Source organism: Sinocyclocheilus rhinocerous, unplaced genomic scaffold (assembly GCF_001515625.1).
Source record: "Sinocyclocheilus rhinocerous isolate Xijiao unplaced genomic scaffold, SAMN03320098_v1.1 scaffold1319, whole genome shotgun sequence".
Taxonomy (NCBI): domain Eukaryota; kingdom Metazoa; phylum Chordata; class Actinopteri; order Cypriniformes; family Cyprinidae; genus Sinocyclocheilus; species Sinocyclocheilus rhinocerous.
Window position 1 is genome coordinate 510,915 of NW_015650691.1, and position 21,759 is coordinate 532,673.

General features: G+C 37.4%; 3 protein-coding genes across 5 annotated transcripts in view; 2 read left to right on the forward strand and 1 right to left on the reverse strand.

The window, feature by feature from the left end:
• Positions 1-2,349: 2,349 nt before the first annotated feature.
• Positions 2,350-8,314, reverse strand: znf541 (zinc finger protein 541). Its single transcript, XM_016517300.1, has 13 exons — positions 7,547-8,314; positions 7,423-7,469; positions 6,788-6,899; positions 6,587-6,712; positions 6,147-6,486; positions 5,945-5,990; positions 5,611-5,753; positions 5,279-5,382; positions 5,131-5,206; positions 4,958-5,046; positions 4,449-4,565; positions 4,261-4,340; positions 2,350-3,833 (listed from the first exon to the last, which is right to left on the reverse strand). Exons 1-13 carry the CDS (start codon positions 8,228-8,230, stop codon positions 3,743-3,745), a joined length of 2,055 nt encoding a protein of 684 aa, XP_016372786.1. The 5' UTR covers positions 8,231-8,314; the 3' UTR covers positions 2,350-3,742.
• Positions 8,315-10,890: 2,576 nt separating this feature from the next.
• ehd2a (EH-domain containing 2a) lies at positions 10,891-19,397 on the forward strand. Its single transcript, XM_016517304.1, has 10 exons — positions 10,891-10,971; positions 11,622-11,670; positions 13,354-13,540; positions 14,061-14,169; positions 14,571-14,824; positions 15,774-15,950; positions 16,218-16,315; positions 16,774-17,186; positions 18,014-18,178; positions 18,315-19,397. The coding sequence occupies exons 5-10, from the start codon at positions 14,601-14,603 to the stop codon at positions 18,846-18,848; spliced, it is 1,611 nt and encodes a 536-aa protein (XP_016372790.1). The 5' UTR covers positions 10,891-10,971; positions 11,622-11,670; positions 13,354-13,540; positions 14,061-14,169; positions 14,571-14,600; the 3' UTR covers positions 18,849-19,397.
• Positions 19,398-19,626: 229 nt separating this feature from the next.
• The window catches only part of selenow1 (selenoprotein W, 1), a 6,305-nt gene continuing 4,172 nt past the window's right edge, over positions 19,627-21,759 (forward strand). The window contains exons 1-5 of one of the 3 annotated variants that reach the window (XM_016517305.1): positions 19,627-19,800; positions 20,300-20,324; positions 20,419-20,472; positions 20,616-20,689; positions 21,019-21,153. In XM_016517305.1, coding sequence (XP_016372791.1) covers positions 19,772-19,800; positions 20,300-20,324; positions 20,419-20,472; positions 20,616-20,689; positions 21,019-21,133 — 297 coding nt within the window. In that variant the 5' untranslated portion in view covers positions 19,627-19,771 and the 3' untranslated portion in view covers positions 21,134-21,153. Of the gene's footprint in view, positions 19,801-20,299; positions 20,325-20,418; positions 20,473-20,615; positions 20,691-21,018; positions 21,154-21,759 lie in introns of all 3 variants that reach the window. The other 2 variants (XM_016517307.1, XM_016517306.1) reach the window with 2 other exon arrangements.

The window sequence follows — 21,759 nt, forward strand, 5'->3', positions numbered from 1 at the left end:
AAATAAAACCACTACTCATAAAGAACAAGAACATGGTCTTCTTTTTAATGAAATACCAATGGTTATATAGGCTAATTATGCATTCTTTATAGCAGCTTGTTTACCATATTCTTCATTCTTTCAAGCAGACATTTATTTAAATAAATTTAGATTCATCTTTAGGGCTACTAAAGTTTTTCAGTCAAGAGCAGTGCGTGATTTTCTGTCTTTCTTTTGTTGCTTGATTAACATCAATGACTCGGACAATAGCAACTAAATTAGGCTGCTGTCCCTTTAAAACCAAATGCACAGCTGCAATGTCGCCTACTGAGACACGTTCTCTCTACTGTTTACATTCACTTATGACGTAATCAACTGTGTTTACGTGAATACTCGTCAAAACGGACAATTCGACATAATTTTGTGTGTAATTCTCCATTCATGCGACGCGAGAGAGTACTTGTGTGCTGTGAGACGCACTTTCTGTGTGTATGCTTCTGTGCTCAGAAAACCAGACCGAATTGAGTTCTCTCTTGCGTCATCAGATTTATCTATATGGTTGCTCTTCTCTTACTCCCACATATTGATTTTTTTATGTTTTATACGACGTGCAGCAAGTGTATGTTGGCTTATGTCCCGCCGGTTCATATGTACGCATCTAACCTCCTAACTATGCAGCAGATTCTTTCTGAATGAATCTCTTCCCAAATCGTCCATCCCTAACATTTTCGTCTCGTTTTTATTCGTTGACAAAAATGTCAATAGATTTACGTCATAGTTTTTGTCATTCAAAAAGAGTTTTAGTTCGTTATCGTTTCGTTGTCGGTGAAAAAAATGTCGTTGACGAAAATTATGACAAAAATTATTCGTCAAAGAAATTAACACTGTCTCTGACCCTCCCATAGACAGCAATGTAATTAACACGATCAACGTTCAGAAACGTAGCAAGGAGATCTGTAAAATAATCCATGTGACATCAGGGGTTCGACCGTAATTTTACGAAGCTACAAGATTACTTCTTGTATGCAAATAAAAACAAAAATAACAACTTTATTAAACAATTAGTCTCCTCTGTGTCATCCTAGAGCCATTTTGAAGAGTATCCACTGACCGTAAACGGTGTATTCTGTTCTGTCAGCTACGTTGTTTACGCTTTGATTTTAACGAAAACAAAAGTACCCGCGTAGCATATCTGACACAGAACAGCATACGCTGTTTACGTTCAGTGGATACTCTACAAAATGGCGCTATAGGGTGACGCGGAGGAGACTAAATTGTTTAATAAAGTAATTTTTTTCCTTTTGCGTACAAAAAGTAATCTCGTAGCTTCGTAAAATGACGGTTAAACCCCTGATGTCACATGGTTTATTTTACAGATCTCCTTGCTACGTTTCTGGACGTTGATTGTGTTAATTACATGGCTGTCTATGGGAGGGTCAGAGAGCTCTCAGAATTCATAAAAAACATCTTAATTTGTGTTCCGAAGATGAACGGAGGTCTTTCGGGTTTGGAACGACATGCGGGTGAGTAATTAATGACAAAATTTTCATTTTTGAGTGAACTATCCCTTTAACCACATTCTTCAAAATATATTATTTTATGTTTAACAGAAGAAAGAAATTCATACAGGTTTGAAATAATTTGTGTGTGAGTAAATGGTGAAAGAATTTTCTTTTGGGGGGGGGGGGGGCTTTAATGTACATTACGCATTACAACAAAGGCCTGCAGGGGGCGCTAACAACCTGACGATTGTTTTTACACATTACTGTGCGATCTAATCCTTGTTTAAAGGGGTCCTATTATGCTCTTTTACAAAGTCTTGATTTTGTACTAGAACATGCTCTCATGCTTGGTGGTTCGAAAAACGCATTATTTTTCACAGGCTTTGATGAAGGTCCACCTTCCGAAAAACAAAATGTGTTGTGATTGGTTAGCTGTCCCAGTGCGTTGTGATTGGCGAACAGCTTAGACGGTGTTTCAGTACTGCCACGCCCCTTGCTCCGTCTTTTTCAACAAAAGCTTTTTGGCGAATCCAACAGGCAATGTACTCCATGTTGTGGAAGCTGCCCTCAGTAAAATGCACAGCACACAATAGCAAATTGGGGTTATAATGCTCAGGAACAGAATTAAAAAATAAATTGCAACCACCGTTTCCTGACATCATCCGCTTTCGGAAGCCCAAACAAAGACGTTTGGGCACAGTTCTTGAAAAGGGATTTTTTAAACATGAAATATCTCCCTTTGGAGTGGACTTTGAGATTTGTAACTTTCTAGATCTTTTTTATGCCCAAACATACACACTACACACTGACTAAAATTAAAAAAGTGAAAAAGCATAATAGGACCCCTTTAAAGGTTGCCTTTGAACTGTTGTCACATCCCACAATAAGCTCCTTTAGTTACTTAGTTATTTTAGACACAAGGGTTACGATAAATACAGTTATACTGCTATGTAAATAGGTTTTGAAAACGCATTCCTTTTACAAGGAATTTTTGACACTCATTTAATATAGTGGTCTCTACGAGGTCTGAGGATTCGTTTAGTCATTGTCTTGTGACTAATGTAGATACTGTTTTACTAAATTTGGCCTAAATCTGTTTTACTACATTCTTAACTTGTCTCTGATGCATTACACAATTACGCAATATGAGCAACCATGCTGCTGTTCTGAATATCAGCACGGCTGTGATTTGGTCATAGAAAATCACTGCTGTGCAGATATCAGGCCAACTTGATCTCTGCATACTCTGTTATGGAACACAGCAAATCAAATTTGGTCAATCAATTTCCAGGCCAGAAAGTAACTGTTGTATTATTGATTCATTCAGCATATACTGTTAGTGTTACAATATTATTGTTAACTTTACAGTGTTGTAGGCATTACATGGAATGCACTGTCAACCTCATGCATGCATTTGAACGTTATCACTTCCTCCTCTATATTTATGGGGGTATGTACAGTCAAATGAGGTGTTAGTTATCTTTTTCATACTTGCAACAGTAGAACTTTACAATGTATTCTATCGGTAGCATGTTCAGATTAAAGTGTTCTATGAAATATTCTGGAGTCTGGGAATTACCAATGGAAAATTGTGTTTTTCAGTTCTCATTTATTTTGTATAACATATTTAACAATACTAGTAAAACATTTGTTCTATTAGAACAACAAAGGAAGGCTTAGACAACCAAACACCTTATAGTGATATCAAAAACAGCAAACATGTTATGCATTGACATTGTGTTATACATGGACATCATCAGCTTTTTTAATGGCATAAGATAAAACTGCAATTTAATAACCTTATTATAGGTTAAATGGATTGTAGATAATAAATGTAATAAGGAAAATCTGTAGAATTGTGAAACTATGTAGGTTTGTAATGATTGGTAGTGACATAAATCTGAACTGAGAGAACATTTTGAACCTGAACTTGTCAAACAGTTGAACAAACATCGAAAATAAAAACCAAGAAACCTTTTTCTGAAACCCTGTCATGTTAAATTCACCAGTCTGGTACATTTTAAAAACATCAAATACTATTAACTTTAGCGCCTTGTGCACTTCTCAAATTTTGAACAACAAAAACTACTTAAAGTTGGCTATTCTTTTGATGAGAACTTTATTTTGGATAAAATGTATGCCTAATTTCAAGGTCCATATTAATCGCTAGACAATGAGTTGATTATTTACTGTAGTCTAAAACACACTTCAGCACTTCATAAAGGATTTTTTATAAAATACTGATTGGAATTCAGTTCACTTTAGTCTTCTGCTCTGACCTGTGTCCTTGCTTGCCAACCACCATCTGGAGTTTCTATCCTCATTGAGGGGGAATTGTGGCTCTTCACACCTCTGGATTTAAAGGTAAAATTAATTTTGATGTGTCATTTTAAAATTTGCTCATATTTATTAATGGAATGAAAGTGTTTTGTTGATTGTTTCATGTCACAGCTGGTTAGAACAAAAATCCCATAACGTCCTAAAAATACTCATAAATATATAGTCATAAATGTATTATTTTTAGCTTAATTTCACAAAATGAAATTTTCTGTGTTATATATATATACAGTGGGTACGGAAAGTATTCAGACCCCCTTAAATTTTTCACTGTTATATTGCAGCCATTTGCTAAAATCATTTAAGTTAATTTTTTTTCCTCATTAATGTACACACAGCACCCCATATTGACAGAAAAACACAGAATTGTTGACAACACATTATATATATATATATATATATATATGTACATGTATATGTGTGTCTCTAACCTGGCACACACCTCACTTTGAGCAGCTGTTGTCTTCTGTCCTGTGTTCCATTTATCTGTTCAGGCTTGTGCTCTTGTGAGTATTTGAATGCCTTTAGGAAAATAGCAGTACATGACAGTTTTAATCAATAATGTTTTTAGATGATGTATATTCAGATGTAATAACCGATCTTGTGTCCATTCACTGAAATGAAACTTACAGAGATCGCTCCACCTTCATCCTTTTTATTTGTGGCTCGGACACATTGCTTGAACTTTTTCAGCTTCTTCATGTTATAGTAATATTCCACACACTGGGCTATTGATTTTGTCTGCAACTACATAGCAAACATCAATTTAATATATTTAGAGACTCAATTTTGTAGGCATGTAATAACCATAGACCTTTCTTCAGGTGTTTAATCAAAAACCCATGCAAAAATTATGAAAAAAAAAGTTTCATTCCTTCAGAATTCTATAGGGATTTAAACAAACAACAAAGTATTGCTTATGAGTATGTTATTCATCCATTATCATTTCTATTATGGATATGAATAATACATCAAATTTGTGCTATTATTATTCAAACCTATTAAATGTATGATTTCCACCAGTATATGGTGAAATGGGAAAAATCCCATAGATTAACATTGAGTGAGGGACACCGCTTACCACACACACAAAAAAAAACGAATTCATTTTGAAATAACTTTTTTCTGAACTTTCATACCACATTATGAATCTGTTGAAAGTCCTTGTCATGTTCAACCAGAGCTTTCTTGAACACTTTCATCTCTTGCGCTGTCCAGTGGTCTGACCCTGCCGATTACAATGAGCGACATCAAGTTTATGAAGGACTTATGAATGCTTTATGTATTTGGATATACAGTAAAGAGTTTGTACCTGTGTAGTGGTAATCATTCAGAGGGTGCCAGGAGGTCCGAAAATCTCCTCTCATTAAGAGTAAATCCAGTGCTGCCTGACAGTTGAACAAGTGAGCCGTATTAAACAAATATCTATAAATGACACTCAGTATGATGAATAAGCTCACCATTATGTTTCCTTGAACTTCATGAAGGCAGTGGAGAGCGAATTCAATGTTGGTGCCTCCTCCTGGTAGCAAACTGGAACAGCACATGTCTAACAGCTCTTTGACTGGAGCACAGAAAGGACCAAGCGTGATCATTTTTAACCCTTTACACATGCTTAAAGAATAAAAGGCAGCAAGTTGTAAAATTGCAACTTTATGTAACATTTTAATGTATGATGATTAGATTTTGCGAAACTTGGGCACATCCAGTGGTTTAAACGGTGGTTCTCGATCATTTTGACTTTATTTAAACTATTTTTTTTTTTAGTAAGAGTGTGTGTTGGTGTGTTTACCCCTCTGTTGTGTTTCTGTGTTAGTAGAGAGATCTTTCCAAGGAGTCCAGACAAGTTGAGCGGGGTGTTCTTCATACAGCATGTACAGCGTGTCCCGCACTGGGGGGATCTCTGCTTGAAACCGTGAACCTACATTTATCCTTCTAAATGACACAAGAAACTGCCATTAACACAGAAGGAAATGGACAGTCTTGTAAATAAGAGAAATGTAAACAAAAGCATGATAATCTGTATCTAGCTAATTCATTCTAATTTCTAACTGTAGTAATCTGTCTAACTTGGTGGACTAATTAAAATCTTTAATTTAATACGAATGAATTTATTACAGACTCACGGCTGTATGTTGATGGCTGTGTTGTCGATTGGGAAGGAGACACCATCTGTGGGGTTTCAAAGTTAAAATGATTTGGCAAGAAATTGGAGCTACAATAAAAAGCATTTACATAATTTTTCTCAGTTCTGTACAAAAGTTAACTCAATCAGTAAATATAGGTTGGACATCGAGTCAAAGCTGAAATCTTGGGTTTAGTGCTCACCAAAGGTGCTGGGTAGAGATGAGCATGGCTGATGTTGCGGTAGGCTTTTGGAATAGAGGCCTGTCCCAGAACGGAGAGGGCTCAGCATAGGCTGAGGGGTGTATGGAGGGGGATGAAAACTAGGGCTCAGCGGGTGGTCTGCCAGATAGTTTGGCGAGCGCAGCTGGCTGGGGTAAACACCTATACCACAGCTTCTCTGCAAACCCTGGGTTTCCTTATTATCGGTGCATTGTGGGGAAGATAGACGAGGCAGAGGTGGACTGGGGATGATAAGGCAGTTTAAAGGGTCAAGATGACAAGACCTCTTAGATGCACCTTTACGAGTCTGTGACCTCTTGGCCTAGGGAAGATAGAAACATTGAACTTTGAACAACGATAACAAGTCATCTTGGCATATCCAATGTATATTGGTATTATATTGTTATCTACTACAACATTACTTGTTGTGTGGAAGCTTGGGGGCCTAAAACGTTTGTCGCAGAGACTGGGACAGACACAGGCATGATCAAGGGGGACAGGATTGTCCCTTTGGACTTTTGTCCTGAAGCCCCCTTCTGTCCATCTTCCTGTGATTAAAAAATAGTTAAGTTTCAATGTAAGTATTGTGCTTGTCACAATAATACTTGAGTTAATGTTAGCACCAGTGTGGAGGTGGATGCTTGTGAATCATGTTCCTCCTTTGTTCCAACAGCTTCTTGAGAGCATGAGGGCTGCGACTGAGCTCTACGGACAGATGAAGTTCTTTTATATGTTCTACAGAGAAACAAACCAGAGTGAACTCAACTGATTTTTCATAGACCTGCTGATTCAGAATATCTTTGTGAAGATCTTGTGTAAGGTCTGCTAGCAAACATACAATACCACAGTGGAAGCAGCTCTTTAAAGGAATAGTTTCCCAGAAAATTTCGGCATGAATTACTAACTTTCATGCCGCATAGCCGAGGTAGCTCGCATGGTGTTAAATCAAAAACAAACAAACAAACTTTTATGCCGCTCTTTTCTAGTGACTAGCAGCTGTCAAGCTCCAAAACTGACAAAAAAAGCTCTTTAAAAGTACCATAAAAGACTGAATTGCAATAGTTAGGGTTCCCACAGTTGTGGAAACCACAAAATAACAGCAAATTATACAATTGTGATTTCAATGATGAAAAAATCATTAAAATCCAAAAGTATCTTTTGATATATATTTTTCTACTTTTTCAGTGTTCTAAAATGTTACATGTAACTACTATATAGATTCATATTTGCCCTCAAGTCAGAGTGATAATTTTCTAACCTGCAACCAGCGTTTGGTTCCTCTCCTGTTGATTTCAAAACGGGCTCCTACACGATGAAATGTAAAACACTGATTATCAAAACACTGATTATGATGGCATATGAAAAAGTGCAATGTTGTGTACCTTTTGTAAAAACTGTTTTCCGAGGTAAGTGCTGAAGGATGCAAGTGCCACTTGACTTGGTGAGACAAGGTAGGAAGAGCGTGGTCGTGAACGTTTATGACAAGTGGGCTGAGGAACAGGCAGTGGAGGAGTTGGAACATCAGACAGGACGTCCTTAGAGCAGGACTTCCTCTTCCTACTGTTGGGCAATGTTGCAGGAGGAGAATCAAGTACAGGATCGGCAAGATTACAGTCAAAATCACTCTTTGGTTCAGGGTATAATACAGCAGGATAACTGAAACTGGTGCGCCGTCGCTTTAACTTGCTCGGAGGTCTGGGCTCCTTCTGACTGTGTTTCAGCAGTATGGGACAATGCTGTTTGGAGCAAACTGAAGCTCGTGGCCTCACAGGGCAACTCACGCTGGTGGTAGGTGCCTCTCTGTTAGGCTGAAATGAGAGCAACTCTTTCATTTCTTCTGGGTAAGATTCAGGAAAATCAAGATAGGTTTCTAAAACATGGACATCAAATGGGTTCTGTGAAACCACTGGATTTTCTTCAATACCCAGAGTCCACTGGGTGGATTTTAGCATCTTATTGCTTTCTTCGACCTTATAAGAGTCACTGGCAGACGCTAAAGTCCAGCTTTCTTGACATGTTGAATTTTTAACCTGAGAGGGATGGGCATCTTCTGCATGGCGCCCCATCCCAAGATCTGTGTCATAAGAACCGAAGAGTTTTCCAGAATAACTGGGATTCTTTCGCACAGGAGCTGAAACAGGCTTTGGTTGAGAGGTAAAGAGGTAGTCGGACGCTGTTAGATTAACCGTTGGCTCCCACGCTGAGGCCGGCAGGTCATAGTTGGAAGAGAGTCTGGAGGAGGAAGGAGACGTGAGGTGGACTCCGTGTCGAGAGGCACAGTGATGTTTTAGGGAGTTCTTGTCATCGTAGGTTTTGTGGCAGCCAGACTGAGTGCAGTTATAGCGCTTTCTCTTGTGGTGGTTCATCATGTGAGAAGTGCTGCAAAGAAAAAAGAAGGCACTGACAGTTATAAAATGTGACCCTGGAGCACAAAACCAGTCTTAAGTCGCTGGGGTCAGCATTTTATGCACACTGCAATTCCAATTTGAACTGCCCACACTGTTTTTTTTTCTTCTTCTTTTTTCAGTTTTTTCAGACAGTTTAGGAAATATCCAGTAATTTACACTGGTTGCCATAGTAAGCAGGGCTCAAAAATGGATGGCCCCTTCACTCGAGGCCAGTTTGAGTGTGTTTTGGGTCAATTCTGTACATCTATGTACATCTTGCACATCTTCATTTTGTACCTTGCAAACATAAACCTTTGGTTCATATATTCTACATCAATTTCTGTCACCAAGATAATGTTATTTGATTTTGTTGAATTTACAAAATTGATGGTGTTGAAAACAACAAAACAATCAGTATTGTTTTGCATTGCATGGAGTTACAGTATAATGATAGCTATATAATAAAAATTGACTAAAAAAATGAATTTTGTGGGGGGAAAAAATTTAAATATTCATATTTGTAGAAAATATAAAAATAAAAGATTAGCCTAATTTAAAAGTGCACTAAATTAATTAATATTTCCAGATAGTGTGTTATACAACAAACCTATTTGTTATCCTGCCTTTTACATGATTTCTAGCTAGATTAAGCTGGTCAGTTATGAACATGCTCTTGCAAGAGACTCCCACCCTTAAATTTAAAGGAACCTATATTATATATGAAAAATATTATTTGGAAAATATGTAGTTTCTATTGTAATTACATTACATATTATTAACTGTACTATTAGATGTATTAATTATTTCAATCACTTAGTTTTTGTTTAATATTTTAATCAATTTTTATTTATTTTAATCATTTATTTAATTTTAATTTCCTCTTTTTTTGACTGACACACTATTGACACCTTGACTGACACCTATTTTGTTTAAAGGGATAGTTCACTCAAAAATTCTGTCATCATTTACTCACCCTCAAGTTTCTTTCTTCTGCTGAACAAAAAAAGAATATATTTTGAAGAATGTTGGTAACCAAACAGTTGCTGGTCCCCACTTACTGCTATAGATTGGAAAAAATACTATGAAAGTCAATGGGGACTAGAAGTTGTTTGGTTACACATTCATCAAAATACATTCTTTTGTGTTCAGCAGAAAAAAAGAAATGCATACAGGTTTGGAACAACTTAAAGGGGTCATATGATGCTTTTTTAAAGATCATTATTTTGTGTATTTGGTGTAACAGAATATGTTGACATGCTTTAATGTTCAAAAAACACATTATTTTTCAAATATTGTACATTATTGTAGGTCATATATGCCCCGCCTCTCTCAAACGCTTCGTTTTCTACAAAGCCCCCTCCTTTCTCTTTGGGTTTGTGACTTTAGTCTTTGCAACTTCAGGGATCTTATCTATGCACAATCAGCTTGTAACACTCCAAAGAGAAAGGAAAACTTGAAATCACATCATATGACCCCTTTAAGCAGGGGTCACCAAACTTGGTCCTGTAGGGCCGGTGTAGTTCCAGCCCTAATCAAACACACCTGAACTAGCTAATCAAGGTCTTGCTAGGTATACTTGAAACTTCCAGGCAGGTGTGTTGAGGCAAGTTGTAGCTAAACTCTGCAGGACCTCCAGGACCGAGTCTGGTGAGCCCTGAACTTAAGAGTAAGTAAATGATGATACAGTTTTCATTTTGGGGTGAATTATCCTTATATTATGCATTTTTTGGACTGTTTTCTTTTAACTTCTTCACAGACCACTAGCACTCCCTTGTGGCCCCTGGGAATCCCCGTTTGAAAACCTCTGATCTAGAGAACCAGTTATCATAACTGAATCACTCAAATGCCAGCATGTGTGATACTTACAGCTGATGATGGTGTTTAAATGCTCTCTGACAGACGCCACAGAAATGAGGCCCATCCTGTCTGTGGGTCAAGAGGTGTGTTTTAAGTGCACTGGTTGTTTTAAATTCTTTCCTACAAACACGGCACTTATTCACAGAGACTCTGGTTCTCTTCCCTGAGCCCACAGGTGTCAGACACTCAACATCCTCTGCTTCAGGACAGACAGAGGCTGATGGAGAGGGTGTGGAAGTCTTTCTGCTTTCTGTATCAAATGAGAAAGGCATAAATTCTTGTTTGGACATTCAGAAGAACACAAAACACGAAGAGCAAAGAGATTAAACTTGCTATTTTTCTTACTTGAATCAGACATGGCGTCTGGCCACAGTTCTGACTCTATGACTGGGTCTTGCAGGTTTGATGGTGGTGGTATGATGTTGGTCGCATCTCTGGACACATTCTTGGACGATGAGAGCAGAGACAGACTCGGATCTGAAGGGTCTTCCATCTCCATTAACAGCTCAATCGAGTCCCTGTTGCTCAGGCGAGAAATGCAATTCAGAAAAATTCATAAATAAGTAATACATAAAGAAATGCAATTCAGTTTATTAGAACCACGGTTTAATATAACTATCAATTTCGGTCAAAAACGTAAAAATATTTCAATAACACAGTCTCGCGAGCTAACTCAAAAAGCAGATATTTTCACGTTTTTGAACCAACGGAAATTAAGGTAAAACGATGTCATTTTAACGGGTAAAAGCATTTCCCCCTAAAGATAAACAGCTCATAATTTCTGGGTGGGAAGGTAACTTAGCTAGTATAACGTTACTCAAGTCCCATAACAAACAAAAATGTATGCAGCAAAAATAACGTCATCATATATATAATACAAATCGCATTAAGTCTAAATGTAAAATAAATAAGCCTATTTAATGGTTTAAAAATCAATATTTATGTCTTTACCAAGCTAGTTGCGTGTCCCCTCGAACGTTTGCTAACTACTTAAATGCTAATAGCGCAGAAAAGCCAGTAGAGAGCGCGGCGAGTGATGATTTAGCGCTTCTTGGATTGTTCGATTCAGTTAGTTCATTCGAAGAACCGATTCATTTAATTGAGCAAAACGTACAAACTGTTGCGTGTCTCTAAGAGTGCTTTATTCTTTTATTATTTATTTATTTACTTATTTATTTATTTTTATTTCAGCTGTGTGCTGTTTCATTTACAGGTGAATCAATACACAAAAGAAGAGGGAAGAAAAATAGAATAGACTACAGGTAAAAATGCACATTTCTATTTCACGGGATTACTTAAAAATGTGATGACAATCACACTGAATAGATTTACTGTATAAAGAATAAGGACACTGTTATATAGTAAAAAAAAACATATTTAGCACTTTTAAAAAAAAATTTGCTTCTCCTTTTCAAAAGGAAATGATGGATAATTCCTGCTTGATCTTGTGACAAATTGTGTATTTGCATGTTCCTGGTATAAATGTGTTTTAAAATTAGCAGGACTTTATAGTAATGTGGCTGAATATTTAAGATATTTAAAATTTGAATAGGCCTAACAACTGAATGTGTTTGAATTGTGATACCAGCAGAGGGCAACCAAATGTAAGTGCATTTACATTAATATTTTGTTAAAACATTTTTAAGGTAAAATTCATTAGTGACATAGGTTTGTTTACGCGTTATGATGATCTTAACAAATCTGCTTTACATACCATTACTGATTTTTACACATGTAATTATTATGTAGCCTATATAATGATGTAATAATTAAACTTAATTTTCAATGAAATGCCTAAAATGAAATGGGTGGAAGGGAATGATGAGGGTTGGTATAAAATAATTTAGTAAAAATAAATGCATGTACAAAATTCAAACTGATTTCCATATTTCCATAAATTTCACAAATCATCTTACTGTTACATCTAATGGAGGAAGTTATAACAAAAGCATTCTTTGTACTTGGTATTGATTTACACAGTTTAAAGATAACTATAGATTGAATAATTATATATTAAACCTTAATTTGTAGCAGATAAATGTGGGGAAATTATATCAAAGTCTATTGAACTGTTGTGAGAACAGTTTGATAGTAAAGTATGTGACAATTGACTGATCTTTTCACCAACATAATCTCAATAAAGGCCTAATGATTTAAAGGCTTACTCAGACCTCTCCCTTATAATGTCTCAGTAAATTATACATGTAATATAAGAAGATAGAACTAGAGGGACGCCCTGTTAGTGCTGAACAGTAGTGCTGTGTTCAAAATATCGATACGACCAAAGCGAACTTCCGCCAACACCGCGATGACGTCATATTTGCCGCGTGCACCAAAGCGAATTTGCGGACGCGTCGAGTATAAATCAGCCTTGAGCGTGTGTGCGTTAGATACAGTGAAGACAGCGCGTTAGTATAGAACTCTTCTATTTTTTTTTTTAATTGTTGAGCGTGTTAATTTGTGCAATGATAACCCACCATCAATGTAAATGATTTTTTAAATATATTAGAATGAGTACATTACAATATAAATTTATTAGAACAAGTACATCATTATTTATGGTCTTAAAAACAATATGCAAACAATCAGAATATTGTACCTGGTGGGGAGTGCACAATGTAAACATGAAACATATGCCATTACCTATATTGTACTGTGGTACAGTTATGGAGGCCCTTCATAATGCAGAGGTCAGCTGCCTGCTCTACCAATAGTTAGAAATGGCACTATAGTGTTTAATAAACAGCTGTTTTACTAAATGCTGCTGAGGTGAAATTCAGTGCAGTCCTGTATCGTGACATGTATCGTATCGTGGCATCTGTATCGTGATACGTATCGTATCGTGACTTTGCTGGTGATACACAGCCCTACTGAACAGGCGTGGAAAATGGTTGGCGATGCTTTACAGTTTCTGACTGGGGAGGAGGAGATTTGTCTTCATCCAGCATTGGATCTCTGCACACAACAGACCTCTACATACCACCACCCTCTAAAACCTACAAATACAATTCTTAAAACGAATGCCTCGACTTTTAATGAGTGCAATTTGACCAAAAAGGAAGAAGAGATGTGATAAAGTAAACTACAATTGCCGTTGCATCCATGAAGAAAATCCCAGCTGGCTGTAAACGGGTAAGAGCTCCAGATATGGCTTAAGCATTAAGTTTATGATTTGTTTAGCCATTTTTGTACATTTTTAATATGACTAATTTAAGTGTGTGTGTGATTAGCTTTGTTAATCAGTAACCATTACTGCAAAATAAATTCACTAATTCTACTTACAAAACGATAGATTGCATTTGTAATTTAAGCTTAAAACGAGATCTGCTTCCCATTATTGTCTAAGCACTGTAATTATTGCTGTTTATAAAGACTTACATAATTGTTTTTGCAATTTAATGCATTACAAAATCTAACATAAAACAATGTATGTGCATGTCTCTATTATGAAGTCATTTGAAATAATCCCCAGTCTGGTGTCCACCCTCAGAGTTTATGTCCTTTAAACCCATTCATGGGCTCCGGGTCCATATCCACATGCATGTTTATGAGCTCTGAGGCTAAGATCCAGACACCAGATGCCATGACACTATCATTTCTGAATGTTTCATATGTCTCACTCCACCCACTTGGACCACTTTCTTCCCATCAGGCAAATCTGAGAGAGTCCTGAGAAAGAGTAGGCTACTCCCCTCTGTTGTACAGATGTGTCTAGGGTAACCATTAAGAGCACATCTGTTCAGCTCTACAGCTCTGTCGAAGTGAGTCCAGCTACATTTTAATTGCTAAATGTGATCTCTGAAAGCATGCAGTATAAGATGTTAAATGCCATAGTCAGTTAATAATTAATAGTCAAACAGTGCATTGATTGAAATATGGTCGGATGGATTTGGGCCAGTAGAATGAGTAGTTTTTGAAACCACTTTAAAACTGCAGTCATTCTTACACTGTTATGTACTTGGGTTTTATGACTTTGACTGATTTAGATGCAGCTGTACTCTGTGTCTTGTGTTGGTCAACCACAATGTTTATAATCTTGGGATTTCTTCTTTCTAACATGCCAAGACACCTGCAACAAACTAAATGTCAACAAATGCTACATGTCACATTAGTGATAAACTAGTATATTAAAATATGCATTATTGTATCCACACGTACAACGGCAAACTCTCTACTGAAGTGCAGCGGCTCAATGGCTGGCAAAGAAATGAAGAACAGAGGTGGTAAATGTCTGAAGGAAGTTCATACAGTTACTGAAGCTCTGAAGACCCTCTACCGGCAAAAACTGCTCCCGCTGGAGAAGTATTATGACTTCTCCGATTTCCACTCATCAAGCCTTGAAGATGCAGATTTTGACAACAAGCCCATGATACTAGTGGTGGGTCAGTGCTCTACAGGCAAGACCACTTTTATCAGGTGAACATTGCTATAATGGCATCTAGCTTCAGAACAGTATACACAATAATAAGTGCTATACAAATAAATTAACTTCAAAAGTTTGTTACATGTCAATTAATCAATTGACTACATAAAATTAAAATCATACTAGCATTATACAGTGGTGGCCAAAATTATTAGAACACTAGTATTTTCAACAGGTAAAAAATGGTTTCGAGTCAGTTATTTCTATATTTGGACCACAAAACTAGTCTTAAGTGGCAATTTTTAAAAGCTTTCCATCGATGGTTTGTTATGATAGGACAATATTTGGCCGAGATACAACTATTTGAATATCTGGAATCTGAGGGTGCAAAAAAAAAATTTTTTTGAGAAAATCGCCTTTGAAGTTGTCCAAATGAAGTTCTTAATGCATATTACTAATCAAAAATGAAGTTTTGATATATTTACGGTAGGGAATTTACAAAATATCTTCATGGAACATGATCTTTACTTAATATCCTAATGATTTTTAGCATAAAAGAAAAATCTATAATTTTGACCCATACAATGTATTTTTGGCTATTGCTACAAATATTCCCGTGCTACTTATGACTGGGTTTGTGGTCCAGGGTCACATTTTGCTGTAGTGTGTCAGTAGGAAATATCAGTTCACATTTCCAAACATTCATTTTGCCAAAGACTCCTTGTGCAAACAAAAATCTCACTGGATTATTACATTTAATGACAAAATTAATATTTGGAAATGTAAACTTATATTTTCTACTGACACTACAGCAAAAGATAGAAATAACTGGCTTAAAACCATTTTTTTGCTGGTGAAAATACTAGCGTTCTAATAATTTTGGCCACCATTGTAATCATAATAGCATTAAGATTAATTTCACATCTGTATCCAGGTAATCTGTAATCTCTCAAGAAATGTCTGGGTCATCTTTCACCCTAATTTGTCTCTTATGTGTGGCAGATATCTTCTTGAACAAGAGTATCCAGGAAGCCGTATAGGCCCAGAGCCCACAACTGACAGTTTCACTGCCATAATGCATGGAGAGATTGAGGGAATTATTCATGGCAATGCTTTAACTGTTGATCCCAACAAGCCTTTCCGCAAACTCAGCCCTTTTGGAACAACCTTCCTCAATCGGTGAGTGAGACAGAAGCAATAACGCAATAAGAAATACAAATCACAGGGGGACAAGTATGTTGAACTTGGACTGAAAGAGTCAAAATGACTCCGCCAGCAGAAATCACTCCTGTGAAAGGGTGGACATAGCCAAGAGAGGAAAACATTAGCTAATGCATAATTATTTGGCTCAGCTGACTGCATCCCTTTAAGGGAACATCTGTGGATGGGTTTTTCCCATGTTATGTCAGTTTTTAAAGATACTGAATTTGCATGAAACTTTTTCAGATTCCAGTGTGTGCATCTGCCCAACCGAGTCCTGGAGAGTATCAGCATCATTGACACACCAGGGATCCTGTCTGTGGCCAAACGCAAAATGAGCAGAGGTACAAAGTGTCATAAACAGTGCTGGAAGCAGCCAATTAAGAAATAAAACGACTTGCATGCATATCATAATATGCAACCTAAGCCTTCTTTTATACTTAATGTGTAAGTACATTCAATAAAACATATTTGGCGTCTGTGGTTCCACAAAGAACCTTTAACATCCATGGAACTTTTTAAAAGGTTCTTTATAGTGGAAACGGTAATTCAGATTATTAAAATGTTCTTCACCATTCACTGAAATGTTCTTTGGCATAGTTCTTCTATGGCACCACTGCAAAAAAACCCTTTGGAACCTTTTGTTTTTTAAGAGTGTGAAAAAGTGGAGTTGAATTTCTTCTCACTGATGTCACCCTTAAAAGACTGCAGTGCCCTTTGGTGCGCGTTATGTGACACTAAAGTGTCTCATATATCTGATCCAACACCTGTGAATTTCTTCAACATCTTATTCTTCTTTCAGGGTATGACTTTCCAGCGGTCATCCGTTGGTTTGCAGAGCATGTTGACCGCATCATCCTCTTGTGTGATGCACACAAACTAGAGATCTCTGATGAGTTTTCACACACTATAATGGCATTGCGAGGCAATGAGGATAAGCTCAGAGTGGTGCTCAACAAGGCTGACATGGTGGACTCCCAGGAGCTGATGCGAGTCTATGGCGCACTCATGTGGTCACTCGGCAAGGTGTTCTGCACACCAGAGGTTCTGAGGGTCTACATTGGCTCCTTTTGGTCCTCTCCAATGCGTATGACAGACAATCGAAAACTGTTTGAGCAAGAAGAGGAAGACCTTTTTGCAGACATTCAGAACCTGCCAAGAAATTCTGCACTGAGAAAACTCAATGATCTGGTGAAGCGAGCACGACTTGTGAGGGTGAGGACCATTGTGCTTTCCACTCTTGATTTGGTTCCATGAAATCACAAGTGAACTTCAGTAACTATTAAACCATGTCCGTTAGTTTTGAGGTCATCTATATGCTAGTGTATTCAGAAACGTTGACAAAGTTGTCATTGAACAGTCTTTCTCTTCTAGAAAAAAAGAAGAAAAAATAATTACGACACATCAACATTCAACAACAGTCTTTCTCTTCTAGGAAAATGAATCAAAAATAAGTTTGACACATCTACATACCACCTACTTTGACTACTGATATAAAGTAGCAAATCATGATTTAAACTAAACTTTATTAGCTTTTTGAATTAAAAATGGAACCTCCTGTTTCAAATAAAGCAAACTGGGAACAAATGTTCATCAATGTTTGTATGTGAATAAAAGTATAAATTAAATCTGTTTACCATATACAGAAAATGTATATCCTTACATATCTTACATATCTCTACATATCTTTAAATATCTTCATTTGTTGTTTCGAAGATAAACTAAAGTCTTATGGGTTTTGAATGACATGAGGGTGGGTAAATGACAGAATTTACATTTTTCTCCACCTCTTATTTAATATGCTGTATCTCTACTACACAATATGTGCTTTTATTTGAGAATGCAAGTGTGATTCTCTTGAAGGTCACAACATGAAATGTGTGAAAGGTTTCTTTTTGAGAAAACAAAATACACTTTGTGACTAATGTAGTAGCTGTGATTGAAATCGGTCTGCATCCATCTGCTTGTTTTGTTTCAGTCAGTTGATATAGTCCTACTAAATCATTAATCTGTCTTATTTTATTTATTTTCTTCACCCACAGGCCCATACTTATATCATTAGCTCTCTAAAAGAAGAAATGCCTTTAGTTTTCTGCAGAGAAAAGAAGAAGAGAGATCTAATCTATGACCTTCCTATCATCTATTCAAGAATCCAACAGAGATCTCAGATTTCACCTGGAGATTTTCCAGATTGTGCCAAGATGCAGGTGTCCAGATACTTTACAATCAAGCATGCCCATTGTGAAATGCATTTCTGCCACTATTATATGCATGAGAGTTCAAATTGAGCAAACATATATGATATCTGTCTGATAAGCATCTTAATTCTTACATCCCACACAGGAGCGACTCATGAGTCATGACTTCAAGTTTAAAGCCCTCAAGCCTAAGCTCTTAGCAGGGCTGGATGAGCTCCTAAACACGGACATAGCCAAGCTAATGCCACTTCTGCGCCAAGAAGAAGAAGAAACAGCTGACCGACTTTTAGTGCAAGGAGGACCTTTTCTAGGGTCACAAAGGGGACCTTTTATTGTGGGCAACCCATTTAATCACTATGGATCCAATGGAGAAAGTGATCATGTCTCAGATGAAGAATGGGTGGTATCAAAAGATAAACCAAAGTATGATGAGATCTTTTACAACCTCTCGCCTCATGAGGGAAAGCTGAGTGGGTCTAAAGTGAAGGGCTGGATGATGAGCACTCATCTGCCCAGCTCAGTTCTAGGACGAATCTGGAAGCTCGCAGATGTGGACCGTGATGGCATGTTAGACGATGAAGAGTTTGCTTTGGCCGGCCATCTCATCGAGGTAAAGTTGGACGGCTTTGGGCTCCCTCATGAGCTACCTGCGCAACTGGTGCCACCATCCAAAAGATAGCGCAAGAACTCCGCACAGAGATTAGAGACAATAATGATTAGTCTGCATATCTTAATGTTTATGATGACAGTGTTTATTCAACATTTAAGTCATTAATAATATTAAACGAATGTATTCACTCATATAATACCTAAAATCACTTATTGCTTGCAAAGTTTGGATGTATAAATCCTCCATAGACAGAAAAAATCTCAAAAGACAAGTTGTTCTGATGGTTCAGATTGCCCAAAGGTTGAGAACAGCTTGTTCTGTGAAACCTGCTTGGCTGCAGAAACGCCCTAGAGACTGTTGCCATGAAGCACACGAATGTCAACACTGGCATTTCAAATACTATTTGTCAAGTGAAATTTTGTTTGTTCAAAAAATTGTTGATCAATAAGTAATTAAACGTATATGGTAGAGCTCTTTGTGTGTTCATGAGCTGTAGCAAAATATTTTCTTTTTATGATTTTGAGCATATTGTGGGATGTTACTTTGTAGAGGCTGTATATTATTATATGTAATAATAATGACTGACAACTATAACATGTACAACAGACATATTCAGGAAACCTATGAACTGATGAATATCAATATTTCAAGTCAAGTCCATTTACTGCAGAACAAAATGTCAAGTCCTAAACTGCCTGTTACGAAAATGACTGGCTGATTGCAAACAAACTGTAAACTGACATAATTGCGTAACTATACTGAAAATTCCTTTGTTTGGTAATCACTCTTAGCTACAGGGTGGTGTACCGGAAGTACATAAAATCTCTCGAGGGGCGCGCCACTTGCCCCGCCTCAAATCTTTCATAACAGTCCAGAAAACAGCATTAAAATATTTTCCAGAACCGAAAGCAATTCGCTCAGTTCAGCGTCTGCACTCGCCACAACACAACCACCGCTTGATCCAGTCAAGAACCGCAGCGACTATCAGCAACATGACCGTCAAAGTTCATATCATTTACTGGTAGGTCATTGTGCTATTTATTTCGACTCACTGTTGAGGCTAAATTCAGCTATTCGCCTTTTAACGTTTTTAAGAATCCAAATGACTGACTTAAACTACACGCCAAAATTGAACTTTTTCGAAAAAAAACAAACAAAAAACTAAATCGATTAACCGATTAAAGATCTTTTAATTTTTGTCAGGCAACAATCACGACAAGAACAGGCAGCGTTGCTGTTGTTGTTCTGGTTGCTCACGAACACCCGTGCGTTTCTGTTTAGCAGCATTGTCCAGTTGAATTGCTTGGTTTCCAGCATAGATTAAATCTATAGCCATGTCTTGTAGATTACAAGACTGGAATCAGGAAGGTTACTGTAAATAAATGCATTCCTCATTCACTGGATCTCTCTTTTCACGAAACAGTCCCATAGGTTAAAAACATAGTTACCATGCAAATTACTGTTTGTCCAATGAGGTGAATGTTATTTAAATAATTGTGTGTGTGTTTGTCATCTCCTAGTGGTGGATGAGGGTACAGGCCCAAAGTAAGTTTTATTTACTCACATTATCAACACATAACATAACATAACTTGTGGGAGAATCTTGTCCAGCTATATGTCTCTTCTGTTTTGCGAACAGTTCACCAAACTCAAGACGTTGCTTGAGGATGAATTCCCAGGCGAACTTGAGATCGTATGTGTTTTTGATGATTGTCATTTGTTTATAATGTTGTCATTTTGAAAATAAAACCTGTATTGTTAAATGTGAATGTACAAAAGCTCAACGTATTGTTTTCTTATAATTATCTTTCTAATTTGATAATTTCCCATCCTCAGACCGGTGAGGGCACACCCTCAACCACAGGCTGGTTTGAGGTGGAGGTAAACAACAAGTTGGTGCACTCAAAAAAGGTAAGAATGAATCTTCTTTCACTGTTTTTACTTTCAAAGATCACAGTTTTATATATTGCACTTACCATAATGTGGCAGATGTTGCCTTCATATGGTTTCTCACTTAAATTGCACTTGTTTGTTTTATTTATAAACAGTTCTATTTCATTCTTTCTGACCGCCAGAGGCAGTGCTTCACACTGAATGTTATCTCATCGCAATGCACAGGTCGAGTCTAATACAAACAAAGTCCCTCGTGGCCAGGATGACTCGGGGGTCCTCCCCTATTTAACCCCGTGACTTACTGCAGACTGACTGTCCCTATAATCTTCTCGCGTGCATGTATTACAGGTCAGAGAATATTAAAGGAAGACACTTTGAATCCGTTTTTCAGCTTCCCAACAGATCAGCTGTTGGTGTTTCGCGACTGCACGTCCTCCAGAGGCTGCATCGGATTCAGTTGAATTAATCAGAATACAGTGTGGTGAGTTTGGTACATTTATGCTCTGGGTTCGTTTTCATTTTCCCCGGAATTGTTTGGTGGCTAGATAGAGTATTTTCGCTCTGTGGTGCTACCGGATAGTATTGTAGTATCTCACAGCTGTACGAGACCGCATTAAGAGTGGGTGCGCTCTGTTCGGTATCTGTGTGTATCTATCGGCGATTCTACTAAATGCTCTGCTGAATGCGTGTAGGCTTAGTTTGCATTCATTCATGTAATAGGTGTGTATATTGTATACGTTTAACATTAAGGATACATATATATTTATTTACACACAAAGGCTCTACTGAATATAGTGATAGTCAGAGTGTTTTCGTTCGGCTTACAGGAATTTTATCCGGGCTAGGATGGAAAAAGTATCTCATGCCTGCACATTGTGCATGGCCACTCTGCAGAAGGATGATGGGCACGACTGCTGCCCTTCTTGTTTAGGCTTGGAACACCTGAAACAAGGCCTCACAGAGGATGCCTGCATGAACTGCAGAGTTATGTCTTGGGAGAGGAAGACTTCAAGGATAGCTTTGGTGGAAGGACTCTTGGGTGAGTCGCTACCAACACCACCACCACCACGTAAATCGGCAGCTAAAC